This window comes from Genypterus blacodes, unplaced genomic scaffold (genome assembly GCF_046128005.1).
Source record: "Genypterus blacodes isolate CSIRO-AG114 ecotype Tasmania unplaced genomic scaffold, CSIRO-AGI_Gbla_v1 ptg000090l_1, whole genome shotgun sequence".
Classification (NCBI taxonomy): Eukaryota; Metazoa; Chordata; class Actinopteri; order Ophidiiformes; family Ophidiidae; genus Genypterus; species Genypterus blacodes.
In genome coordinates, this window is record NW_027466895.1 from 1772501 (window position 1) to 1799094 (window position 26594).

Consider the following 26594-nt stretch of genomic DNA (forward strand, 5'->3'; position numbering starts at 1 on the left):
CTCTCTCTCTCTCTCTCTCTCTCTCTCTCTCTCTCTCTCTCTCCCTCTCTCTCTCTGTCTCTCTCTCTCTCTCTCTCACACGTCAGCCGTCGGCGTCCAGATGACCCTGCAGCTGTTGGAGTCCAGGTTTTGGGCCATTGCAGCTCAGGTCAGTGCCTGTGTGTGTGCATGTGTGTGCGTGTGTGTGTGTGACATCTCCTTCCCAGTTTGACCTGCAGGTATCAGTGAACACGCAAACATTGCAGGGTTTTAACCTGTGTGGCATCAAACCAGCAGGCCGCTCTGAAAACCATTTATTACTCCATGACACAGATTTAAGAATAATTATAGCTCTTTACTCTGCTCCATTAGTTGGTAATTACAGTAATTGGATGACTTGAGCTTTGCTTATTTCACCTCACCTCACCTATAGTATCATTTTACTGCATTTGGTGGGTTATTATCAGTCATGTTCAAGTGCTACACACTCAGCACTGGTTCCACTGGAGGTTATGCTATGCGTGAATCATAATCATAATGTCTTGTGTGGTTTGTACATCAGTGTAAAATTTTCTTCAGGGGAAACTTGCTTAATTTGGCTGAACGCGTCTGGCCGCTCTCCTCCGCTGCTCCGGCGGCTGTAAATGACAGCAGTTAAAAGAGCATTAAGGCCGCCGGCTGCTGCGTGATGGATCGCTACCGCCGCTCGGCTCAGCACCTCCCAAATGGTGCCCTTGGTTTGTGTGTGTGTGTGAGCGCGTGTGTGTGAGAGATGGCGGAGGTGTAAACAAGCGATTGCACATGTATACAGTATGTGTATGTGTCTGTTAACGTTACTGTGTGTCAGTGTTGACAGGGACCATATGCAGAGCCATCTGTGTGTGTGTGAGTGTGTTAGCATGGACACATTCATCAACACAGAGCTCATTAGCACCTTCTCATAGCCTTGTTATCTGCTAGATTTAGACTAAATAGAAAGTCATTTAGTCTCTTGTGTCTCCTCTACTCCTCTCCTCTCCTCTTCTCTTCTTACATAATCACCTTATCTTCCTGCCACAGCCTCACCACCCAGCATCTTCATTTCATAGGGTTTATCCGTACATTAATGTGCTCGTCCTGTTCGCCTGCGTTCACCTTTGTCACAGTAAAGGTCAAATAGATGTGTGTGTGTCTATAAGTGCTCCGATCCCACTACCTGCTGTATGTTTGGTACAGCACATCTGTCGTGTTGCGTCAGATCTTCTTTAAGACGGGAAAATCTCGGTCCGCAGCGAGTGAATGTGTTACGCAATTGTGGGAAACCCGATCTGACCATGTGACTACTTAACGGCTTGAAACTTTGACTTCTTCCTTGCTTGACTATGCGCATAAACTCAGATGCTATTACCCGATGAATTATGGATCCTTTGGAGTGTGAACAGAGTGTGAGTTACCACCTAATGGGGATAAGTTTGTTAGGAGGGTAAAGGCCCTGACGCAATTGTGCAGCTCTGTCTCTGTCTGAGTGTGTGCGTGTGTGTGTTGGCGTCCACTGTGCAAAAGCGGTGTACGTCAATGAGAGAGCAAGAGATGGATGAAGAGTCTGAAGAATTATAACTCACATTCCCGCTCTCGTTCGTATGTGTAAAACCCGATAACGTGAAAATCTATACGGCGTAAAGCTATAAAGTATGAATCCTGCAGCATGTGTGTCTCTCCCTATATTTGGCCTGACAGGCACAGTAAGAGGGCTGCCAGGCGCTATAACGGGAATAAATTGGATGATAGATTTCTTGTTCTTCCCATTCACATCCTGCCGTTGCTCTTCATCTCTCTGGATGAGCCTCAGCTGCTCTCTCTCCACATGATCTCAAACCCTCCGCTCGCACACTTGGAACCGTTTCTCTTCCTGCTTGCTTCCGTTTACGTGTAGATTTTCTCACCTGAACCTCATCGAGGTGAGAAACAGTTTTTTTCTGTAGCTTGCAGAAAAGTCCCGTTATAAAAAAACTAGAGAAGAAGCTAATAGAGGAGATGAGGTACATTAGTAGAAGGGAATAGAGGATCAAAATAAGTGAAGCCGTCCATACGTTGCCTTCCTCTCTGGCTCCTTTTGACAACAGGGCCTCAGACTGTTGTTCCCCTTTAAATTGACTTGCGAGAGACGTAACCATTGAGGTCTGTCGTCTCTGTCCGTCCCGCTTTAGGTCTCAGCGCGGTGATGCAAAGCAGAAAGGCCTGGACAGTTTGATGATAGATTGTCTCCTTCGCTTGGACACACTCTACATACACCTGAGTGTGGTTCCAGAAACGTATGTGTCCGTAGATGCAGAGGACTTCATGCGCAAAATCACATCCAGATTACAGACGAAATTGGAACCAGCTTGGCGGCACTAACATCATACTTTGTCTCTCTCGGTTGTGTTTGAGTGTGTGTGTGTGTGGAGCAGGATGTTGATGCTCAGCCCCCCTGTGTTTTCCCTACTTGGAATTATAATTTGTACACTGGCGTGGTTAGTTGAATTGGTTTCAGGGCCTCTGGTGAGCCTGTTTTTCTAAATTATGAGCATCTAAGAAAAGAAGCTTCCTTTCCTGAAAATGTATTTAAGAAGATGTATGAGCGTGAACACAGCAGCAGACCGAGAACGGAGAGAAACTGGTCTGTTGTTTGATTTACACGTCATTAACTGAATTAATGTTCTCTTTTGTCTGCTCTCATTTTCTCTCGTCTTCTCTCTCTTCTCAGCCAAACGACACAGATGTAAGTACACATAATTCTTCCTCTTTTCTGCCTGTTAACATCATCACTCTATGTTTCCTTGTTTCCTTTTTAACACTCGCCGAGTTTAACAGCATCTGCGGCACCAGCTGAGCACTGAGAATGTGGCTTCACACCCCACACTTCGACAGATTACACACATTCTCACACACACGCACACAGACCTGCTGAAATTAACATGTACAAACCTGCAAACACTCATGGCAGGTATCATCACACACCTCCTCCTCCTCCTTCTCACATGCACACACACGCACGATTTTACACTCGTCACACTTTGATGTTTGAACTTCTCTTGTTGTCTTCTTCTCTTGTCTTCTCTCTGTCTGTTTATCCTCTCAGTGCTCTGGAATAGACTGGCTGTGTCCTCTTCGCTGCGACAGGATTGTGAGTACATTACATCACAATACACACATTATATTTGCCCTGCTTCACCCAGAAAATGCAGTCTTATCACGTGAAACATCATTAGTGAAGACATGGCTTGCCTTTTGTTGATTCTGTTCCTTGTTTTTGGGGATGGAGCCTTCGAAAGTAATCACTCTCTCTGCGTCTCTCTCTGGCTCATTGCAGGATATCGACTGCTACGTGATTGACAATAATGGCTTTGTCCTCATTTCTGAACAGCGTAATGATGTGAGTTCACACACACACACACACACACACACACACACACACACACACACACACACACATGCAGACACTCACAGACAAGAAGTGAGGTGTTTTTCGCCTCCACTTGCTTGTTTGGAGTCCTCACACCTGCCTGCACTTGTGACTTTTTTGTGGCAGTTTTAAATGATGCTGAGGCTGATGTTCCTGATATTCTGACTTGGTGCACATCTTGTGTTGTTCTCATCTGACAGGCCGGAAGGTTCTATGGCGAGATTGATGGATCAGTGATGACCACGTTGATCGAAATGGGAATGTTCAAGAGGTAACGCACAACTTCCATTCTGCACCCGTGCACATTATGCCACATCCCCACAGCCCGGAGCCACTTCTGTTCTGTTCTGTCCCTTTTCTGTGCTTCTACAGACGTAGATGCTTTGTTATTACTGCGGTAAAATGGCTCCATCTGTCCTCGTTCCCCCATCCTGCTCTCTGACGTATACAGTAGTTATATCCTTACAGATCTTCTTTGACAGCTCTGGATTCTCCCCCATCACATTTTTCTTTCCCACCTTCTACGTGTTTGAAAACCCCCCTGTGAGTGATGTGCTATTTTTAAACGGCTACATGATTCCCGCACGCTTCATTCGACACAGGACGTTACGTAACGGGATGTGTGCATGCATGAACTCAAGCGTCCGATTGTGTATATGCCGCTCAAGCGTGCACGTGCAACTTCCTTATGTTTGTACCTGCGTAAGGGCCAAACATTCCCAGCGGGCCCCTGTATTTAAAAATGAGGTCATTCTAGGAGAGAGGTGCTTTTGATCTTTGCAGGTTTGTTATTTCTGTCAAATTTAGGCCTAAGTGCTATGAAGAACATGTCAAACAGGCAGCTGCAAATGTAACAGCATAAGTTTTTACGTGCGTCTCCTCAGGGTGTCCTTGTTCGACTACCAGGCCATGTGTAAGATGAGCTCACATTCTGTCAATAGCGCCCGTCATCTCCTCAGTGTAAGTAAACGCAGTACTTCCATCATTACTGCTGCTGCTCAGTCGTTTCTGCAGTAATTCAATCTCTCATCTTCTCTCTCTATCTTTATCTCTCTCCTCCCAGCCATTCTATGGTTTGGCTTCGGCCCTCAAGTGGTTCCTCTCCAACTTCCTATTGTAAGTGTTGCTAGGAGCAACCGCATTTGGCTGTTGCTGTTCCTGTTATGTCCAGAATAAACAGTGATTGTGTTGACAATGTGCTATTATGTATCACCATAAATTTAGAAATATGTCACAGCAAACAATGACTCATTGTAATACTGATTTTTGCTTTCCTGCTACATATCACAAATTGATAATTCGGCTTTTGTGTGAGCGCACACTCGCTCGCACTCTGTGACATAAAAAACGATGTCTGATCTGGTTTGAAGGCAACAATGGAGCCAAACTCTGATTCATGAGCCTCATATTATGATAGAATTAATCAACCCGGTTTGTGCAGATTACAGGCCGCTCTCACTGTGGACGTTGTGATTAATCGTCCACTCCAAGGTCTACAGAGGGAAATGTTATTTAGTCGCCTTCTGGCAGCTTCACTTTTCACTGCCATGCTAAAACAAAATCACCAGCTGCATAAAAACAACATCCTGGTTATCCAGCTGAGACTAAAGCTACCAATTACAACTGAAATACCACAAGGAGCCATTTGAATATTCCCATAACACTGTTTTGTGTTCTGGCCCATTTTATTGAAATGTGTTTGCGGCCTGTTTCTGGTCTGTGCTGACAGACGCCTAATTGACTCTCCTCTCCTCTCCCTTAGGTTCCTCCTGGAGTTTAATATCTGCGGTTTCTGGCACACAGAGCATTTTGCCGACGGTAAGATCGTGTAGAGAAACGTCATACCGGTCACACGGGTCACACAGGTCTTTGTCATAAGTGAGTGTGAGTAGAAATGTGCTGTGTCAGCCTTCATCGCCTTGAGAGGAGATTTGGCACCGGATGCAAACACGGCAGCCAATAATATGACCTCAATTTGCACCATATGTGATTTACATTGGAGATTGTAAGTGAACATGAGCACTTGGTACCCCCCATCATCCCCATCCCCATCATCATCATCAATCATTAATTTTAAAGTATAACGAGCAGCACAAGAGAGTTTTGTCAAGCTTATGAGTCTGGATGTCACTGTGAAATAACAGCGCTGTGTCCTTTCATCCTCTCATCCATCCATCACCTGCCTCCATCGCTCACACCTTCATCATCATCATCATCATCATCATCATCATCATCATCATCATCCTCATCCTGCCATTCAGCCAAGCCATCCTTCAGTGTGTGTGAGTATCTGTATGAACTGTATGTGTGTGTGTGTGTTTTGAGGATGACTATCGCTCTGTATAAGTGCAATATTTTGTCTATAGCGTTTGTTCTTATCTGCCATTGCAGTTTAATGGGTAAAATATAAAGGATCACTACAAAACATGAAAGACAAGAATTTAGCTTTTGTGTAGCTCGGCAAAAGTAGCTCCAATGTAGTTAGGTACTTTTAGGAGCTTGTGAAGCAGGTAAAGAGGGAACAAGATCAGCAGGACATTTCAAAGTCACTTCACCAACACTGTCTGTCAACCTGTTAGCAAACCACTGACGTGTCTTACACACACACACACACACTCATTTGCGTTATGATGCTTAATGATGCCTTCTCTCTCTCTCTCTCTCTCTCTCTCCTCTCTCTCTCTCTCTCTCTCTCTCTCTCTCTCTCTCTCTCTCTCTCTCTCTCTCTCTCTCTCTCCATCAGCATCGTCACATAAGAAGAAAGGGGACATCTTGCAGCCGTGTGACACAGAGTACCCCAGCTTCCTCTACGAGCCGTCCATCAAGGAGACCAACAGCATTATTAAGTGTGGACGCTGCCAAAAGTAAGAGCATTCTGTGCACACACACGCACACACACACACACACACACACACACTCACACACAAATCAGCCCCTCTCTAAGCCCTGGAGCAGTCATATTAAATTGTCCTTCCAAAATCAATTTTCTAAGGCTTTGCACTGCTTTGCATATTGATGGGAGAGAGTGTGTGTGTGTGTGTGTGTGTGTGTGTGTGTGTGTGTGTGTGTGTGTGTGTGTGTGTGTGTGTGTGTGTGTGTCCGCGTGTGCGTGTGTGTGTGTGTACAAGAGTATCAGGAAGATGGAATAAACCGAAAGAGATGACGTAAGGCCAGGGTGCACAGGGTTGTTGACTAATGTAAAGAGATGGGGGGAATGTGGGAGACATAGATGTTAAAACAGATGGTGGGTGAGAGGACGAGGCGGGGGAAGACATGAAAAGATGAGCTGAGTGGGGTTGAAGTGTGTATGAGTCAAACAGAGTGAAAGTTTTACATTACCCTGCTGTTTTCCATGAAAGCTTGAGTGTGATCGCCCTCATGTGGCCAAAACAGGCACAATAAAGGCAACAGACCAAAATGATACTATTCTGACTTTTCAAAGTGTTTTTCGCAGTTTACTGGCATGACCAACAGATGGGAATGTGTGTGTGTATCTGTGTGTGCAGGATGTTTGTTGTGCAGCAGATACCTGAGAGCAACCTTTTGATGCTGGTGGTGCAGGGGGACTGTGACTGCTCCAGACAGTACCCACCCATCACCATGGAGCCACAAGAGGTCAAATATATCCTTTGCCATCATTAGGCCTGTGGTGTGATATTGAAGATAAACATAACACTCCTCTATTTCAACATCTACAGGTGTTACGCCGTTGAGCGCTCTGTTTGCTTATTTGGTGTAGGATTCTAGGAAAGGGCCTCACAGTTTAATTGCGCCATCCTTAACCAAAACAAAGGCTCATCTCAGCAAGTCATTTAATGTGATTAAGATCTTCTAAAATGTTATTTACCAAGGATGTGAATAGATCTTCCAATAGTTATGCAGCAGTAGTCAGCACTATGAGGTCGTCAGCAGTAATTTGCAGATATATGACTCATGGAGGGCTTGGATTCATCTCAAGAAATGATTTCTCTCTACAGTTTATTTGACATCCTGAGAATAATCTGATATTCAGGCTGAAAACTACATTAACGCACATACTAAATTCAATACTGCTTCCGTGTGCTTATTTAGATTTCAAGTCTAAGACATCTTTTGAGGAAGGGTTATTGTCAATCGTATATACTATGCAGCACCGACCTGCTGCTACACTCAACTTTCCCACACTTTTTAAATTCACTGGAGCTGTTGTAGTGGTTCAGTGTTTGCTCAGTGGCACAGCTGTACCCGAAGCTGCTGTTGCTCCTTGACCCCACTGTACATAATGCTTCAGTCAAGTGTGACAGGATGAGGTCGCAGAAGATTCGCCGGCGCCCGGAGTCCTGCCACGCCTACCACCCTCAGGTCAGCTTTGGCCTCAACACTGGAATGATATCTTTATCGAACCAAATGTTGAATTACAGATTAATTCAAGTAACCAAACCAAAGAATGAGTTGTTTTGTCCTTCATCCCTGTAGGAGAACGCTGGTGACTGTGGAGGAGCTGGTGTGGTTTCTCTCTCTGCCTCTGTCTTCCTCGTCTGCCTCTCCTTCTCGGCGCTCGTCTCCCGGTGACACAGACACTTGTGCTCCTGCCCAGTCTGGTACACAACAGGTGGAGATTGGGAAAACTGGCAAAATCAACAAATCTCTTCGGACGCAGGACGCCATGACTGAATTTGTCTGATGCCAAAGGAGAGAATGTCTAATCCTGCACCTTTTGCTCGTGATGGACGACAAAATGGAGACATTTGTTTCAAACCTTTGTTGGAGTTCACGGGCATTTGTTGGTGAACTGCTGAATCTTTTTTTTTTTTTTTTTACATCTGAAATGACAACTGCAAAGACAGCAAGCCAGTCAGCTATTGCCATGGATATTCTCCCTCTCAGTTCTGTACGATTTGCTTTTCTTACGCAATTTTTTCATTTGCAAATCAAAAAGGCCACCTTTATTTGACAGACGATGAGACAAACCTTTAATGTTTAAAGGTCAAAGCTCCAGCCACAAACAGTAAAACTGTTGTATAACATTGATTGCTGCCTGGGTCATGAAAGTCAACTTGAAAAACCATGATGATAGACTCACATTAAAATATATTTGATTTTATGATCTAAAATGTGTCATCATTAATCTGCATGTGTATCCAGAGTAGTGCTCTTGCAGGAATTACATTGTTCATCATTGAGAGACCGTGTGTGTGGATACTTTGCTCATATCTAATGTATTGTTTTTATATGTAACATTAATTTACTTAAATGAGAAAGAAAATTAAAGCATTCAGATCTCTATTTAGATGGAAATGTCTTGTTAATGAATACAGTTTGTAGCTGCAACTATAAATTAAAGGAGTAAATTACACGGGAAAGATTGTATACATGCTTGTGTTTTTTATACCCAACATTTCTTTGTTTTTCTGGCTGTAAGTGTCCCTGGAGCTTTATTCTATATTTTGCAAAGTCTTGCAAAGCATGTCTTCATGTTGAATTCATTCTGATTATAAATTGCCTGAAGTTTTGTATATTTATGTAATTTACTGAGACACATAATTATGTGTAATTGTGTGTGTGCGTGCATGTGTGTGAGAGAGAGAGAGAGAGAGAGAGAGAGAGAGAGCGCGTAACAGACCATATTCTACATTTTGTATGTCTTGCTGAGATAAGACAATTTTACTCGTCATTTGTTTTTTCACTTATATCATACAATATTCACTGTATTGTGTATTTGACACATACATGAGGCATTTGTTGTCTGAAACCATCATTTCTAAGTAAATAAAATTATCACATGTCTTGTAATGTTTTGTTATGTGTTTGTGTTGCCTAGTTTTCAGTGTGCATTCACTGATCCTGGCAGCAAAGCCAAGCTAACAAAAGGATTCAGCCAAGGAATCAAATATCAATAAAATATCATGGATGCGTCAAAAATTAGTATTGTGATGTGACGTCCAACCTTCCTTAGTACAACTGCAGTTAAAGGTAAAAAAAGGTAAAGGTAATTTATTTTGATCCCCGAGGGGAAATTATGTTAAACCAATCTATTCTTATTATTTAACAAAAGTAACTTGATGAACTTGATCAAAGTTTTCATCAACAGTTACGTTTCTCTGCTTCAAATTGACAGCAGAGTGTCATTAATGCTGCTAGGAAAATGCCTGAAATTTGAGTGGAATAACATCACGACAGTCGCTACTAAGGTACATTAATAACCCTTTAAACTGAATTTAATATTTCGACCTTTTCAAATAGATATGTACTGTATATATTTGGGGTGTATACCATTGTGAGTGAAATTAAACTGGTTTTACTTAATATTTCGTCCGTAATTGTGCTGTGAGTGAAAACAGCCAGTAGGGGCGCTGTGGCTTGCTCGTCGACGATTATGCTGTGAGTGGAGGCGACCACCGGGGGCGCTGTTTTCCTTTCATTGTTTGAGGCTCGCGCTCTGTGCCGTCCGGTGGATAGAGACGGGAAAATGGCGGACGGTGTAGATCACATCGATATCTATGCCGACGTAGAGGAGGAATTCAACCAGGTATTTTACGTACTCTAGTGGAGTATTTGCTTTTCAGTTGTTTCTCTTCACATCCGCATTGCTTTTGGCTGTTAATGTGGTGGGAGTATTAAATGTCGGGATGCCTCAAACGAGCTTCGTGCGCATATAGGCCCCCGTCTCGCCATGCTGCAAGCCTTCAGCCTCAGCCAGCACTATCGACTTACAATTGTCAGTCTGCGTTCTCTTCGCTTTTGGCGTCATATACTTTATATTTGGTATGGTATGTGATACGCGCCATGTAACTTAAATGTGAACCATACATGGTGAAACTCTAAATTAATTGCTGCCGTTGTTTTGCACTTGCTTGCTCCGGGCCTTGGATCTCCGTGTGGCGGGCCAGCGAGTTAAGTCAACGAAGTTCAGTAGCATATTAGCTGCTAGTTAGCTGCTAATATGCTACGGAACACGCCAATGAACGTTTAATTCGAAATCCTCACTTGTTTCAAACAACATCGAGCTCAAAATAAAGCTTGTTTAAACGTGTGTTTTTACGATGGTGGAGGTGTACGTTTTGTTCAGCTTCATGCGAGGTTTGTGATGGGTTCGGTGTTGTTTTTGTCTCTTCCCACACGCCCCTTTCCTTCCTGCTAACCGAGGCCCTCTCCTCCCGGGATGCTCTCAGTTGTTTGATTGTAGATAGTTGTGTAGCTAAACGCTTTCATCTACTATTATGGCTTTTGTCACATTTCTCGGGTTTGTAGTAACATAACAAGTCCCATTTTAAATGTCCGCTTCACTCAAATAGCTCTCTTTCTGGCGGGAGTGTTTGTTTTTTATTTTTGCTACTGTATTCCTATTGGACACCACGTGCAGTAACGATCTTCGAGCGTCTTTAGAGAAGCAATTATACTCATATTAACCCTAACCTCTAAAGGGGATATCTGCACTGACAACAGGTCGCTAGTACATACGTTCAACACCCCCATTCTGTTGAATTTACAGCGGTACAGTGGCTACAAATGTATGATCCCTCTAGATATCAAAATTGTAATCAAACCCTTGTGAGATTAATTCAATTAATTAATTATTGTTGAAGATTATTAATCAAGATGCTCAGACTAATGTCTTGTGTCTAATATATAATATTTGCACACGGTGTCAAGATAAAAAAAAATGGCCATTATTGTTTTTAGCCACAGTTAAACAGAATAGCAGACTGCATGTATATTGATGTAGTAGATATAAAATCGCGTGTTTAGATTTACCATGTCTCAAGTGTTGATGAACTGTCTAGTGTTTGACTGAAGTTATATCACAATGCTCAACAGGAGGCCGACTACCCAGTTCACGAGCAGATCGACCTGTACGATGATGTAATATCCCCATCAGCGAATAATGGCGATGCTCCAGAAGACCGTGACTACCTGGATGCACTGCCTACGCCAGGTGGCACAGAGGGAGGGAAGAGTGCCCAACCCAATGTGGTCTACACCTACACAGGGAAACGTATCGCCCTGTATATTGGGAACCTCACATGGGTGCGTGCCATGGATTTATACTCTTGCTACATGAAAAATAATTCAGTGTTGTTTTCTTTGACTGCATTAACTATAGAGTATCCCTGTGTCGTGCACAATCTGGGCTTACAAATTGGAGGGAGAAATACATTTTAACCAAATAAACCAAATTTCTAAGGATGATTACATAGCAAATGACACAATCTTTTGTTTTGCAGTGGACAACAGATGAGGATTTGACAGACGCTATACGATCAATAGGCATCACAGACGTGCTGGAGATCAAGTTCTTTGAAAACAGAGCCAATGGCCAGTCCAAAGGGTGAGCTTAATCAGATTCTTCATGGCCTATAGTGTTGATTATTGTGTTCTTTTCATACAAGTGTGTCAAATAGGACATATTTATTCATCCCTGAATCAACTTAACATTTGATTGGAGCATGTCTGTGATTTAAGTGTCCTCTGTGAATGTCTTCCAGGTTTGCTCTGGTGTGTGTGGGCTCAGAGGCATCATCTAGAAAGTTGATGGAGCTGCTGTCAAAGAGGGAGCTTCACGGTCAGAATCCCATCGTCACACCCTGCAACAAACAGTCTCTCAGCCAATTTGAGATGCAGTCTCGCAAAAGTAAGTTGGACTCTTAGACACATGTTTGTTGCTTAGTTTGAGACGCAATCAGCAGAGGTTTGTTCAGCAGCACACACAGACAGGAGTTTCCACAAGAAATTGTGCATTCTTTTTATTAGTCGTTTCAAAATGCAACCCCACTGCAGCCAAATGGTCTACATTAAAAAAATATTATAATTAATAAATAATAATAGTAATTATCATTGATTATAATTATTTCAATAATAAATTAAATTGTGTATTTACTCACTTTGATGTGCTCCTTAAATTTGTAAGCCAAAAATAAATGAGTGTGTTGTTTTCTCGTTTGCATGCACAGGTGCCCAGTCAGGTCAGATGTCTGGGGAAGGCAAAGCTGGGCCTCCCGGCGCTGGTCCCCGCGGAGGCTTTCCAATGGGTGGGCGAGGCAGAGGCAGGTTCCCTGGACCCCCTGGCCCTGGTGGAGATCGTTTCCCTGGTCCTGTTGGCCCTGGAGGGCCACCACCACACTTTCCCGGTTAGTATGGTCATAGTAGGTGGGGGAAAGTCTCAATTAGTTTAAAACTCAGTTAATTGAATTAATCTAACAAGGGTTTGATTACAATTTTGATATCTAGAGGGATCATACAATCAATCAGGAAACTTTCCTCTAAATCATGGCTTAAACTTAAATTGAATGATCCATGATACATCATGGTATCTTTGTTGCTTTTTGTTTTACCTTTCGGGCGTTGGGTGAATGATCAAAACCTGGTATTTACCATCCTAAATGGGCGCCCTCAAGTTGTAACTTTGATCTTATCGGGCTTTTGTCATGCATATAGTTATTTTCTCGTAATAACTGACTGAAAAAAAATCACTAACGTGACAAGTGCTTTGAGAATTGTTTTGTAAAGGAGAATTTTTCCAAATGTGCTTCATCCCTGGCAGTGCTGCTCTGTTGGCACAGTCCAGGATTTGCTACTACTCACACTCATGGAATGCACACGAACACTTTGCTGTAGTGTAGTGTATATTTGTGGAAGTATTCTGATATCCTTTTCCTCATCTGTGACTGGCCTTTACCAATGCACGTCTCTCCCTGTCCAGTTTGTTTGTCTCTGTACTTTGAACAAATAATCTGTAACCCCATAACCTCCCTGGCTGCAATCTTTTGCTCACTGACAATTATAACACAATTGACGGGCAGGTTATTGATGGAGTTCCCCACTCCTCTTCCCTCTTTCTTTGTTGCGTCTTATCCTTCACCACACTTCTTTCACATCTCTTTTGCTAAGCGGCTGGTGCCCTGTGCTGCTGGGCTGTGACAGGCCTCCAGTTGGTACGAGGGAGTGTATGTAGGGAAGAGTTGTGATTGGTTTGCTTTCTTCCCTATTAGGCTCAGGGATGAGACCAGATCTGTTTAGGCACCAAGATGGCCCTCTGATGGATATGAGTTTCAGTCCCTTCCCGCAAGGAGGCAGGGACGGGAGCTGGCGTGGCAGAGGTGAAACACCTCAAATGATTTGATTTGATCGCATTCTTAATTTAAGTCTTGGTTGTCAGTTGTAAGAGTTGAAACAGGCAGGGTTGACTGCTTCTGAAATAGCTGAAAGTATCAGGTTACAGTAAATGAGTGAATATGTGGGCCTTTTTGCAGGTGCAGCCTGTTCATGAAGAAAGACCTCCTCCATCACATACTGATGGTCCCATGTGCAGCCAGAGTAAATGCTTTGGAAACGTGCATATGTGCACGTTTACAGAAACATGTCCTTTTAATGTGTGGTGTTCATCTGTGCCCACTTGATCCAAACTTTTGACCAAACGGTTTTAGGAAATGTCAGAGTTGTCGCAGTGTGAATTACCCTCAGCACTCGTTGGCTTTTGTCTTTTTCAAAGTTGGAGCAGTTTAGAACATATCATGCTTTGAGGCCTAAGTTAAGTCGCTTGCTCTTCCTTATCGGACCGTATTTCCCACTGCTGTCTGTTGTTTTGTTTTCTGAATTGGCTCCGTGGTCACTGGATCCCAAAATTGATCAATTATTGTATGAATGGGAAAGTTAGGTTTTCATAATAGAAAAGGATCCTCCAAGTGATCATTGTTGAAAATCACAGCATCACTGGTGTCAGCACACAGCAATAAGACGATAAGAATGAGCTTTACTTTGTGCTGAATTGTCTGCATCTCTTTTGTCCTTTATTTTTCTTGTAGGTGGAATGCAGGGGCCCCCTCGCCCTCCTCCAGGTCCCCCAGGCCCACCTGGCCCTCCAGGACCACCCCCTCCTGGCCAGGGTCTCCCCCCTCCCCTTGCGGGTCCGCCCAGTCGGGGTGATAGGCCTCCCCCAGTTCTCTTCCCTGGTCAGTTTGGACAGCCACCCATGGGCCCCATGCCGCCCGGCCCCCCTCCTCCAGGTTACGGCCCGCCTCCCGGCCCCCCGCCCCCTCAACAGGGCCCACCACCCCCTGGACCCTTCCCTCCACGCCCTCCAGGGCCCATTGGACCCCCCATGGCCTTGGCTCCTCCTCCTCACATGCCAGGACCACCACCTGGTGGACCCCCACCAGCCCCCCACGTCAACCCTGCCTTTTTCCCCCCACCTGGCAACAACAACATGCCTCCCAACGACAGCCGAGGCCCTCCTGGACCAAACGACCCATACGGGCGCCCACCACCATATGAGAGAGATTATGGCCCCGGGCGGTAAGGGAGGCGCATGCGTTTTATGTTTACCATGTGAAGATTTGTTCATGTATTTCCTTTAACCATTGTAGGTGTCTCTGTTTAGGTTTGTTTACCCTGTTGCTGTCAATGATACCTGTTTATATTAAAGCTTTACTGACTCCTGTGTGTGTTTGCAGGGAGATGGAGGCATCGCGGACTCCTCTGAGTGAGGCAGAGTTTGAGGAGATAATGAACAGGAATCGAGCTATTTCTTCGAGTGCCATATCTCGAGCTGTGTCTGATGCCAGTGCAGGTAAAGCACACAAAAGTAAAGGAAACCCACAAACCTACATCACATTACATGCTTGGTTACATACATACAGAATTTAAAAAAACTCAATGCATTCTCTCTGTCTAGCTGACTATGGCAGTGCTATAGAGACCTTGGTGACAGCCATCAGTCTGATCAAGCAGTCTAAAGTATCAGCTGATGACCGCTGTAAAGTCCTCATCAGCTCCCTGCAGGACTGTCTCCACGGCATTGAGTCCAAGAGCTACGGTTCCGCCTCCAGGTAACTCACAAAGCATATAACAATCAACCACAAACAATGTTTCTGGTTGGGTTGACCTCATATTTGACAAGCCAATGACTGAAATCCACTTTATTGTGACCTTGTGTTGAGAATTGATGGTTCTCTGAAATTTACAATTTGACGTCCTAAACACAAAATAGTGATGCTTTTGCCGGTATCAGGCGTGAGCGCTCCAGGGAACGAGACCACAGCAGGTCCAGGGAGAAGAGCAGACGGCACAAGTCCCGCAGTCGTGACAGACATGAGGACTACTACAGGGAGCGCAGCCGAGAGCGCGACCGCCACCGTGAAAGGGACCGAGACAGAGACAGAGAGAGAGAGAGGGAGAGGGAGTACAGACACCGGTAGACCCGAAATGAGGTGGGTGAAACTTTGCTAGTATTTCTTTTTCTTCCTTCAGTCACTCTCTTCTTGTCCTAGATTAAGGCTGTGCCACTCTTGGCTATAACTTCAAACTATGCAGCAAGAGAAGCAAGCATCAGTCCCAAAGATATCTCAGTTGCTTGCCTTCTCTCCTTCTCTTTGTTGCAACCTCACAAAGATGATTTAAAGCACACAAAGAGAGAAAGAGATTAGCAAGAGACTTTATTTTATTTGTGGATACCAGGTAAGTGTAAGGTAAGTCTAATCTTCACATTATTACTGATACAAGTTTTGACTATGTACACTTGAATTCTGTAGGGAGTATGTGTTAATACAGATTGAATGTATTTCACTCTGCTGCTTTGCATGGGAGGATCTTGTAAAAAATCTATCTGTGCTGGTGTTATTGTAAACACTCCCTGAAAAAAAATCCTCAACATTGATGGTTACTGATTGAAAGTCAACTTTATATGCTTTGTAAGTCTGCAAGCCATCCAAAGGTGATACATTCCAAAGTTCCCAAGCCACTTTCTGTTGTCTACCAGCCAAGTAGAGTTTCAGACTATAAATAACAAATTCTCTAACAGATGGCTTTAACTTCAGAAAGAAAAGAAAACACCACCAACCACGGACTGGGACATGTTCATCCATGATAAACTGAGAAATTGTTGCGAAATTATTCACAATCCAATTCCTATGCTGTTCTAAAAGTCTGTTTGGCTGGTAAAACATAGAAATTACTTGAATTTTGGAATTTCCCTGCAGGTTTGGCCAGTGGGGAAAACGTAAAGTAGTTTTCTGGGTGTAACATACAGTATGTGAGTCATAATGTGTTGCAGTACCTAGTATGAAACATTTCATGATGCTTTCAGTTTGGATTGTATTATTAGACGGTAAATGACACAAAACACACAATTGTGTTTATACACAGTTTATAACCATTTCAGTTTGAAATAGGTTATAGGTACTTGCCATGCTTTACACAAAATGTTGACAGTGTGATTGTGCTACATCTGTATGTCAGCTATATGCCCTGCATTATGTTTGTAGTCAAGTGTTTGGAGTATAGTGTTGTTCCCTATCAACCAATTACACATGAAGCCGGGGTGAGTTTAAGTTTACGATGCTGTTTATGCTACTGGCGACCACTGTTAGCCTGTCATCCTAAAGGTTTTGCTGTTTGGGTCCATATTTTGTCGTGGTAACTATAACACGTTCATGGTAAAGTGAAACACAAACATTTGTTGTGCTGCCCTGATTTTTCTCTGGCATTTAATTGACTTAAATCGCAAAATGTTGATCAACACAGTAAGGATAAATCCATTATCAATTGTAGTGTACCACTTGTGTGTTATTGGCAAAAAGCCATACATTCTGATTATTGACTTATATCATTAAGAATATAAGCTATGGCTTCCTTAGACCCTTTACACTTTATGCCATTAACCAGGCCATCATGGAAAAATACCATTTTGTTGACCTGCCTGGTTTAATGAAACTGAAAAATGTAATATTTTGCATCTAATTGTGACAAAGTGTTACCAGTGTTGATATTATTCGTGAAAAATGATTTTAAATTTCATTGAAATAATGACCCAGACATGATTGTATTACATGTGAATCGGGTACTTGAGATGGATGTGATCCGTAATAGAATTTAAATTTGTAATATTCTCTTCTTTATGTGACACTCACCCAGTATGTATATGGTGCCATGATGTGTGATTTAGTCCACAGAGTTGATGTTTACATGGGGTGTGTTGTTCTGTTCATGATGTTGTTTCAGAGGTTTATGACAGCCGCTGGTGGTTTGCTGGTTTATGGGAATGAAAGTTGGTGTTTTTGCTACAGATGTTTATCTGTGAGAATACTTAGAATATTGTATGCATAGGTCCAATCTTGTCCATTGGCTCACCTGGTGTTGGTCAAGTAGTTAGGCTTTCACAAATCATTTTGTTCCCTGTGTGATGATTCATCCACATTTGCGTGCAGATATTTGTCAAAGTGATAAATAATGTCAAAGGTTTGGATTGCATCGGTTTTGTACATTTTTAAGTGTAATTGTGATGTTCTTTACTGCCTCATAGAAGCTCCATAGAAGTGGTTTGTGTTGTTTATCAAGACCCTAAGGCTGTTTTGTAAGGGCTCTCGACAATTGCAGTTGAATTTGAAGGCGATAGATTATGCTGGTCCTTCAGCATGTATGTACAACACCACCTCAACTAATATTTATCAAATATGATTTACATATATTTCTTTACGCTTGGTATTATTCTTCATTAAATTCCTAACCTAGTAAGATTTAAGATATAAGAGATATTACTGGTCATAGTAGTGCACACAGATCAGAAATGTGTCCTTCAAACATTTTCATTTGTGTGTGAACATTTTCCATGATTCTCTTTGATATTGTTAAATGTCACACGTGTAGTTCTTATACTGTTGAAAGCTGAGGAGTATAAGCTGGGGTGTTTTTGCTAGTTGAGGTTTTATCGGTTATAAGTCATTCAGCCAGCTTGTCTGAAGGAAGAATCCCATGGCAGTATGATGTCGAATGGGTATCTTAAAGGCGAGGCCAATTATATATGTAGTTTGGAGTCGGCTTATCGTTTGGTGCGAGTTTGGCTTTGTGTCCACCAGGAAACTCTTAAGAAATTCAATGATTCCACTTTTGTTATGGAAATAATATAAATATTCTGATTACATCCAATACTTGGAGTGTATTATTATACATGTGTATGTATGTATATTTTTTTTCAAAGTGAAAAACTGCTGAATGGTAAAAGTCTTTGAGTTTTCAATATTAAATTGAAAATGTGAAAATATAGCAATTCAGTCTGTTGTGTTAACAAGCATCTTGTAATCTCTTAGATAAGAGAGTCCCAGTGGACACAAGGAGTTCTACTATGTGTAGATGAGAATACAATGTAATTGTTAAATTGTATGTTTTATAGGGATCCAGTGAAATATTTTGGTCCAATATTTTTGAATTCACAAAAATGTAAGTAAAATGATCTGTGAACAAAAGAAACTGGCCAAAATTATTCTTTAAGATTTAGAGATCAGGCATGTCCATGATTGAAAATTGGCCACCTGGAGCTGTGAGAGTAGGTTGATAAGGGGCATCATTCATGATCCACATGGTGACACATGGCCGTATTCCTGTTAGTGATGAGGCTGTTTGTTGTGACCACAGATGCAGATTAACATTTACATATATATCACTGTGCTCTTGAGTTTGTGTGTATGCTGGTTAATTGCCACCCTGATGTCCTGATCAAACAAACAAGCAAACTGCTCATGTCAAACCAGGGTCAAACAGGATCTCTGGAGGACTCTTAACAGGCAAAGCTGGAGGTCTGACAGGATTATATGGACTGTTTGACCCTGGTCTGTCCCTGACCTGTTTTACATGCTGTAATGACTGATGCACAACCACATATAGTCATATTTTATATGGTCCATGCACCTTTGTAATCAACAGTTAACTCTTCAATCTGTAATAATTTTCTGCAAATGATTTGTTAGTCTAATGTATGGGAGATCTAAAATGCTGGAATGGTAAATGTTGAGTCCTCCCCATTCATTGTACTCACCCCTCTTGCTCTGGGTGCAGTATTCATGGTCTGGCATTCATCAGGGTAAAGCAAAGAGCAACTGTGACACTCGGTTGTAGTTTGGCCTCTGTGTTTCATAAAAATTAAATGTCTGTCTGCCAAAAGTCGTTCTGTGTCTTGCACCATGTAAAACGTTTTAGACTTAAATATGTGTTTGTAGTCTCAGGATGAACTCATTTGACCTGGTGTTTCCAAGTTAAGTGTTTCTGTGTAGATAACCCAGGAGCTATACCTGTGATGCAGTAGTTGACTCTATTGATCTGTATCTTGCATGCTGGTCTTGTATTGTTTATTGAACACTGCAGAATAATGGCACTGGAACACAGGTACTATTTGCCAGACTGTATGGGATTACATGAAGTGCTTTGGCGTTGAGATTATGTTTCTGATCTCATAAATCTGTGTAAAACCCTCCAGTTGTGGCATACCACACCATTAGATTGTTCCAGTACAGTCTAACTTGCTGTATTTGGTGTCTTTGTGGTAGATATAGTGGCTCTTAACTGCAGACCTTCTTGTCTGTTCTGTCTTAATTGAATTAATTTGATCATATTTCTGCATCCTTCCTCAAATTAAGCCTTTGAAATAAAGAATTTCTTTGAGCTATTTTTGAAAAACTGAGCATGAAGCCAGTGACTAGAAATCTTAATTAAGGTGTCCAAAGTGAGTTTCACAGCTGAGGCAGATTGATTTTGATCAAACAGTTACGCATTCATCAGTGTTCAGAAGATCTTGTTTGTTTTCCACAGGACTGATGTAGTAAACTACCTTCACATATCCATTTATAGGGAACAGGTTATGGGTCACAAATGAATGTATGAAAGTCTGGGTTTTGTTTTTCTACACATATCTGGTGTTTGCATTTGTAAGTTGTGTATTTCCTTGAAAGTGAACTGTTGTCCTCAACTCTAAATTATAGCAAAATTTAGTGTGCGATATGCAACAACTTTGAATCCAGAGTTAAAAAGTTAACGTCATATCCTTTAAATTTTGAAATTGGGGGTACTGTGGAAGAGAGGGGATCCTGTTATTATAACAATCTGTGGCCACTATTTGCAACACAAGGGAACAAGATGGAAAAGTCTGGGTCATGAAGCTATTTCAATTTGGTTTAAACTAGGAAATGAAGATATAAATTCATTAACGGGGGGGCATGTACATGGCTGTTGCAGGACCATCTGGAGTCACATCATATGTAGTAAGCCTGCTGCAACAATGAACCAACAGCTTGTTTTGTTGTGTTTCTGAGCAAGAAGAGCTCAAACCGGAAGGCCTCCGTTCCATTCTGTGCCATGCCCACTCATGCACATGCATCTCTATTGCGTGGACACTTAAAAGTAATTCATGGCCATGACTTAATTATCCTGTTCCCACACTTAGCTTAGAAGTTGCTTAGAGATAGTTATCTTGTACCTGTGTGTTTTGAGGTGTGGCCACGTGTCTACCTGAACACAGAATGTCACCTCTCCTCCGTGGTTTACAGACAACACAATTGTCAATCTTGCCTTAACTGTTCAAAGTCTGGAATATAAATTTTATATCTGGAAGAATGTAACTGAGGTGAGAATCAGTGTAACAAGTTGCTCAGTGGTGCCACGCCCATGTGATGGTTTATACAGATTCGCTCCACTTTTGCTTCTCTGATCTTGTTGCTGTCGAGGTTTGCATGACCTGTGTCTGTGCCAGGGCTGGGGGTAAAGCACAAGTCAACTCAAGACAATCTGCTGTTAAATTTCATACTGTGAAAGAATTTTTGATTTTTGTAGACCAAGAATTCTGAGAATCTTAAATTTTGCTTGCTTTTTTAAATTGTTTTTAGCTCTACTTTAACTGAAAGCACACATTGTAAGGTGTTGCCAGTGATTGGAGGCGAGGAAGCTTCAGTGTCGTGGGTTGACTTGATGGTGCGTTGGACCCAGCCCTGGCGTGTACTGTCCGTGTAGTGTAGCGGTATAATGGTGAGAGAAAAGTGCTGTCTGTTGGGCTGCCTCCAAAACAAACTCCACCCTTCGTTTTGACACATTTCAGCTCACGGGGATCAAGGATGGACAGAAGGAAAAGGAGGAAGGATCTCCAAGCGCCACTACCACCTCCCCACCCTGCATGACTGGACAGGATTACACCCACAGCTACCGCCTCTTCCTCCAACCCCCATCTTTCCTCTTCTCCTCCACCCATCCTTCTGTCTTTCATCTAGTCTGCCTGATTAGGGACGGTGGATGGAAGACCCTCACCTGTGTAAGGCTATGTTATCCAAACATCTATACTCATGGTAACTAAAGATGAAAGGAAAAACTTTCCATACTGCTCATTTATTTTATGGTGTTTTATTTGAAATGAAGATGAGTACATGTGATGCTTTTTGCAAAGAAACAATAAAATGGCCCTGCAGACAGAATCCCCCCCCCCCCCATAAATGGAAGATGCGCTCACATGACATCGTCCTTTTTCTGTTGTTTTTTTCCTCGGCTCGCTGTACTGTGTACATTCAGTTTAGGGTTCAGTTTTTATAGGTTGTCTGTTTGCTGTCCTCCCCCACTTCCACCACCACCCCTCCCTCATTGTTTTTTTCATGGTTAGAATGTTTGTAAATGTTTTTTTCTGCTTTTGATTAAAAACTAGAATGTGTTGTAATAAAAAATGTTTCCAGAGGTACTATCTGCATTTGGTGAATTCCTCTATATGTTTGGCTCATTTATATTAAATGTGCATATTCTGGGCTGCCATTACGTATTCATATTGGATTTGTCTGCATTTAGATGTCAATTTTTTAAATTCCTGATTTGTTTACTTTGAATTGACTGGTTTTGTTTTTGGTTGGTTTGTTTTCTTGTTTTTTTGTTCCTCTCACCACATTACCACAAAGTAACATATGAAAGGTAAGCTGAATTAGCAGTTTTTTATTATGCACTGATTGGTTGTTTTTATTCGATTTCTGCTTTTTACAGAGTCAATGGTAAACCAAAGTGATAGATCGGTAATCTCAGTAAATCTGGAATCTATTCTGTTCTGTGACTGGCATGTTGTAACATGTCATTGACCTCATAATCAATGTTCATTCAGGCAGCAATAAGGGTTGAATCAATGTCTGTGAATTGAAGCTTTCAGGACTTTACCCAATGTTACACATAAGTGAAAACTAAATTCTGAAGTTATTGTTAGGTGTAAAAGGACCAGTTTTGCATATGTGATTTGTTATATGGAATATGTATTATTACATATGCAACACCTTTGTTACACTGTCAAACATGCTCATGTCTGCATTTTGGATGGAATATCTGATTAATGATAATTTTTATATTGAATGTCAATGGAAAATAAGCATCAGGTTATAAGCTTTTTTTTCTTTGTTTTTTTTTTACTGTTGGCGCAGCTCAATTCTCAGATTGGCCCTCGGTGTTGCTTTCTGAACCCTTGAATTCTAATCTTAAATGATGGATTTCAGTCAAAGGATGAAATACTGTGACGTGCTGTAGCACCAGTGTTTCGCTAGAGGGCGCCACGCTACTGTGAGTCCTAAACGACAACAGCATGTCGAGCAAGACCGACAAGGTAACGTTCTCTTATTCATACGACCAAAGTGACTCCGCACTGCCATCAAAGCTGTCATATCTGCCTAAGATCTGCTGTTTTAACAAAAAATGTTTGTGCGGTTTCATTGCAGAAAAAACTATTGAAGCTTCTGGTTTTACTTTTGTTTTTTATCAGGCATGTCGGTTCAAATCCTCAAAACTGAAATATTTGATGTGCAAAAATGTGAAAATGGTGGATGTCATATTCCATCAGACTATTGTTACTGAATCAATGGCATCTGTAAGTTAAAGCTTTGAATTAATGTCATATTGGGCCCAAACTAACACCCACCGTGACAGTGTGCTCGTGATGTAATGTCGCAGTAGAATTAAAGGTGTTTGCACTTCTACATGTGATCAACTGCAACAAGGTCTGAAGAACAACACGTATTGTCAAAAAGGGGAATTTTCCAAATTGAACGTTAAGTGGCTGAACATATTACCGGTCAGTCCCTGAACATTTATGTGTGTGTATCAAGATGGCTTAGATGTCAGGATTTTCCTTGTGTTGGTTTCCTTCCACAGCAGTGAAGGTAGGTGTTCTCAGGTCTACATGGAGATCAAGCGTCAGTTCGGGGGGAAGAGTGGCAGATGAAGAAGAATGTTCTCTTCCTATGTCTTTGTTACGAATTTGGGTGACGCATTATTAGTATTTTCTCCAGTATTTGGCAGCATGTCACTCAAACAAACCATGTAGCTCGAGTTGCGATCCCTTTTGGTTATTAATGTGGTTTCATTCATAAGCGCAGGTATGCGAACCTAGCCCCACCTCGTCCTCTCCGGGTTGGAATATGACGTACTTTTATAACTCAAAAATTTTGATAAGATTTTCAGATTTGTATTAAACGCGACTTTGCTCGTTTGAGTCCTATCACATTAAGTCCTCGGTGATATGGCGATCCTGTTTCACCTCCAGCAGTGTGCGGAGATTTAAGTCTCAAATGCACACTTGCCAGGATGTAATCGTGATTACTCTTAAAATAAAATGTGTTTTGAGTTTGATCTTGTTGTTTTCGTTATTGGGGGTGTGTGTGCTGAGTGCTCTTGGCCAATATCATGTTTATTGTGCCTCCCTACTAGACATTGCGTCACCTGTGTGGTTGAAATCTTCGAGGTTTAATGCATAGACAACTTACAGTAAGTAGAGATGTGACGGTCAGGAGATCGAAGTGCCTGTCATTCACAGCTTTCAACATTTTCACTGAAGGATGCACACTTCATGTGCAGCCCAGAGTACATAATGCAGACCATTGTAATTTAAACAGTACGTGTGTTTGGCAATGCCGAAAATCAAACAAAGGAATATATAGCAGGAAAGACGCCCCATTTGGTTTGGTTTATGTAACTGGAACCTTTGTGTTTTCCGTTACTCATGTCAGGACAGGTTAGCATAACACACCGAGAACTTCCGGCGCTTGTTTGAAACGCTATTAAGCTGCGCGTGAAATGAATTGTTAGCTTAGCTTTGTAAAGCTACATCAAGCGCAATTGGGACGAACAGAATTCTTAAGAATCTATTGAATCGTTTCTTTGTACTATACTATGTTCAAAAAGATGACGGAATTCGGTCCAGATTCCGGGGGACGAGTTAAGGTAATGTTATGCTAACATTAGCTAAGAGACGAGAGAGATGTTCACCTGCTATATCTATGTTAACCATTATTTATGGTTATTTGATCGTTCCTAAGATAAGATTTGATCTGAGATCTTACGCTCTTCACTTATAATCTATTTGTTCTTAAAATTTCTAAACCAAAAATTTCCACACATTGGCATTATTTTGAGTTCATGTCAATAAGTCAATGCCCACTGTGAGGTCTTGTGGGTCCTGGTTGGACCCCGAGGGCTCAGCTGAATCTTTCGCTCCATTCAATGTGAGACAATCTAAGCCAAAGAAACCAAAAGTGAGGTGTTCAAGTGTTCTTTCTTCTTTTGTGCTTTGCAGGGTATTACCATTGTGAAACCCATTGTGTTTGGGAATGTTGCTCGCTACTTTGGGAAGAAGCGAGAGGAGGACGGGCACACACATCAGTGGTCTGTCTATGTGAAGCCTTACCGAAATGAGGTAAGACATCCTGTGCATGGAGTTTATGTTTGTCCTTTGACCCATATATAAAGACATCACTTTGTTCCTCCTAGGATATGTCTGCCTATGTGAAGAAGATTCAGTTCAAGCTACATGAGAGCTATGGTAACCCACTGAGAGGTTAGTATTGGTTCATAGAATTTTCCATTTGTATTTGTCACAGGGTTTTATGACCGTTTACTGCCTTGACTGTACACACCACATGTCATGGCTGTGTGCTGGTAGCCTGTCCATTTAATTGTTGATTTCTGTCTTTCAGTGGTGACGAAGCCTCCCTATGAGATAACGGAGACTGGCTGGGGGGAGTTTGAGATAACTGTTAGGATCTACTTTATCGACCCCAATGAGAAACCTGTAAGCGCTTCCTTTATCCAACAGATAACGGAGATGTACTAAAATATTCAAGCAATTTTGGTATAAAGATTAGTGTATGCTGTTACTGTTATAGTGTCACTGTTTCTCCATTGAGAAAATTCTCTTTGTGTGTGTTTGGTGATCAGGTGACACTGTACCACCTATTGAAGCTGTTCCAGTCAGACTCCAGTGCCATGCCCAAGAAGACGGTTGTTTCCGAATTCTATGATGAAATGGTACTACAGACCTTTTATCACTACGTGTGCTTCAATCCTTTTGTTTGTTGTTGCTGAAATGGACAGGCTGTTGTTACATTACACGGTTATTCAGGTAGACTTTTCTTTAGTATTCCCTTGGTTTTGCTGTGTAAGGCAAGTTTATGTGTGGAGCTTGTTCTTGGTGATAACCATGGCGACCAATACCTTGTGAAATGGTTTGACTGTTAGGATTTTGTATGCGTGCAAACCATTATTTTAGATGTACAATTGACTTTCTTCTGTTTTGTGTTCAGATCTTCCCGGATCCCACAGCCATGATGCAGCAGCTACTGACCACATCGCGACAACTTACCCTGGGAGCGTACAAGCATGAGACAGAATGTATGTACATGCACAAGGCTCACACGTTTACAGATTCAAATTGTGCATAAAATCTATGTGTGTTTGTTTTGTGTGCAGTCGGTGAGCTGGAGCAGAAGACTAAGGAGAAAATGGAAGCAGCAAAGAAGAGAACCAGTCAGGAGATCACAGAGCTGAAAGACAAGTTAAAGGCCAGCAGAGAAAACATCAACCACCTAAAGGCTGAGATCAGGAAACTGGAGGAGGATGGAGACCACAAGGAACACTGAGATGGACAAACATGGACGCACACAGACACAATTATCTGGCAGGATTCAACCTCCTTCTTGTTGCAGTGCTGACCAAACTTTCTTTCAGACATTAACACACCGTATCTCAATGCCCAGAAAAGAACTACAGATACCATTCTGATATTTGTACAGAATTTTTGTTTTTTTAACTAAGACAAAAAATGTAGATATTGGCTTTCCCATGTTCATGTGTCATCTGTGTTCTCACCTTCCTGATCTTATATCACACTTGTGTAGACAGTTTAGAATGTGAATTGCTTTTGGTCATTGTTTCTATGTACAGTAAATTCAACTTTTATACGATCACTTGCTTCTTGCGGTTTTTCTGTCTTAACAAGTCAGGTTGATGAGGGCAACCATAGGGAGAAAAACTCATACAGAGCACAAACACATCCTCAATCACCTTGTAGTGTAAGAGAGCTGCTTACATTCTATCTTAGTGTTCATGTAGATTAAAACAGCTTAAACCATGAATTTCTGCACCAGGTGAAGCACAGTTGCACCAG

The 26594-nt window shown here is 42.0% G+C and overlaps 3 protein-coding genes across 15 annotated transcripts in view; all 3 read left to right on the top strand.

The window, feature by feature from the left end:
- Positions 1 to 9259, top strand: part of cacna2d4a (calcium channel, voltage-dependent, alpha 2/delta subunit 4a) — a 51560-nt gene extending 42301 nt beyond the window's left edge. Inside the window, exons 27-39 of one of the 2 annotated variants that reach the window (XM_076158959.1) lie at positions 87 to 148; positions 2705 to 2719; positions 3080 to 3124; positions 3311 to 3373; positions 3604 to 3674; positions 4288 to 4363; positions 4467 to 4519; positions 5166 to 5221; positions 5665 to 5685; positions 6147 to 6267; positions 6910 to 7025; positions 7662 to 7744; positions 7859 to 9259. In XM_076158959.1, the coding sequence (XP_076015074.1) occupies positions 87 to 148; positions 2705 to 2719; positions 3080 to 3124; positions 3311 to 3373; positions 3604 to 3674; positions 4288 to 4363; positions 4467 to 4519; positions 5166 to 5221; positions 5665 to 5685; positions 6147 to 6267; positions 6910 to 7025; positions 7662 to 7744; positions 7859 to 7954 (878 nt within the window). In that variant the 3' untranslated portion in view covers positions 7955 to 9259. The remainder of the gene's footprint in view (positions 1 to 86; positions 149 to 2704; positions 2720 to 3079; positions 3125 to 3310; positions 3374 to 3603; positions 3675 to 4287; positions 4364 to 4466; positions 4520 to 5165; positions 5222 to 5664; positions 5686 to 6146; positions 6268 to 6909; positions 7026 to 7661; positions 7745 to 7858) is intronic. The other variant, XM_076158960.1, reaches the window with a different exon arrangement.
- Positions 9260 to 9819: 560 nt separating this feature from the next.
- On the top strand, positions 9820 to 22838 carry cpsf6 (cleavage and polyadenylation specific factor 6). 11 transcript variants are annotated; one of them, XM_076159007.1, is made up of 11 exons: positions 9820 to 9911; positions 11201 to 11410; positions 11608 to 11711; positions 11869 to 12014; positions 12328 to 12510; positions 13372 to 13479; positions 14185 to 14674; positions 14833 to 14963; positions 15054 to 15207; positions 15369 to 15588; positions 21237 to 22838. In XM_076159007.1, the coding sequence occupies exons 1-10, from the start codon at positions 9852 to 9854 to the stop codon at positions 15574 to 15576; spliced, it is 1794 nt and encodes a 597-aa protein (XP_076015122.1). In that variant the 5' UTR covers positions 9820 to 9851; the 3' UTR covers positions 15577 to 15588; positions 21237 to 22838. The 11 variants fall into 11 exon arrangements, with proteins under 11 accessions (XP_076015122.1, XP_076015125.1, XP_076015124.1 ...); XM_076159010.1 differs by having other exon boundaries at positions 15390 to 15588; XM_076159009.1 differs by having other exon boundaries at positions 14833 to 14948.
- yeats4 (YEATS domain containing 4) lies at positions 22708 to 26394 on the top strand. Of its 2 annotated transcripts, none has more exons than XM_076159020.1 (7): positions 22708 to 22760; positions 24726 to 24845; positions 24920 to 24986; positions 25126 to 25220; positions 25367 to 25456; positions 25732 to 25819; positions 25898 to 26394. In XM_076159020.1, exons 1-7 carry the CDS (start codon positions 22740 to 22742, stop codon positions 26065 to 26067), a joined length of 651 nt encoding a protein of 216 aa, XP_076015135.1. In that variant the 5' UTR covers positions 22708 to 22739; the 3' UTR covers positions 26068 to 26394. The 2 variants fall into 2 exon arrangements, with proteins under 2 accessions (XP_076015135.1, XP_076015133.1); XM_076159018.1 differs by lacking the exon at positions 22708 to 22760 and adding an exon at positions 24162 to 24373.
- The last annotated feature ends 200 nt before the right edge of the window (positions 26395 to 26594 follow it).

Coding starts and splice junctions, on each gene's coding strand:
- cpsf6 (XM_076159007.1), top strand. CDS start 9,852: ATGGCGGACGGTGTAGATCACATCGATATCTATGCCGACGTAGAGGAG. Junction 11,411..11,607: donor ATATTGGGAACCTCACATGG/GTGCGTGCCATG, acceptor TTTGTTTTGCAG/TGGACAACAGATGAGGATTT. Junction 12,015..12,327: donor TGAGATGCAGTCTCGCAAAA/GTAAGTTGGACT, acceptor TCTCGTTTGCAT/GCACAGGTGCCCAGTCAGGT.
- yeats4 (XM_076159018.1), top strand. CDS start 24,323: ATGTTCAAAAAGATGACGGAATTCGGTCCAGATTCCGGGGGACGAGTT. Junction 24,987..25,125: donor CTATGGTAACCCACTGAGAG/GTTAGTATTGGT, acceptor TCTGTCTTTCAG/TGGTGACGAAGCCTCCCTAT. Junction 25,221..25,366: donor TCGACCCCAATGAGAAACCT/GTAAGCGCTTCC, acceptor TTTGGTGATCAG/GTGACACTGTACCACCTATT.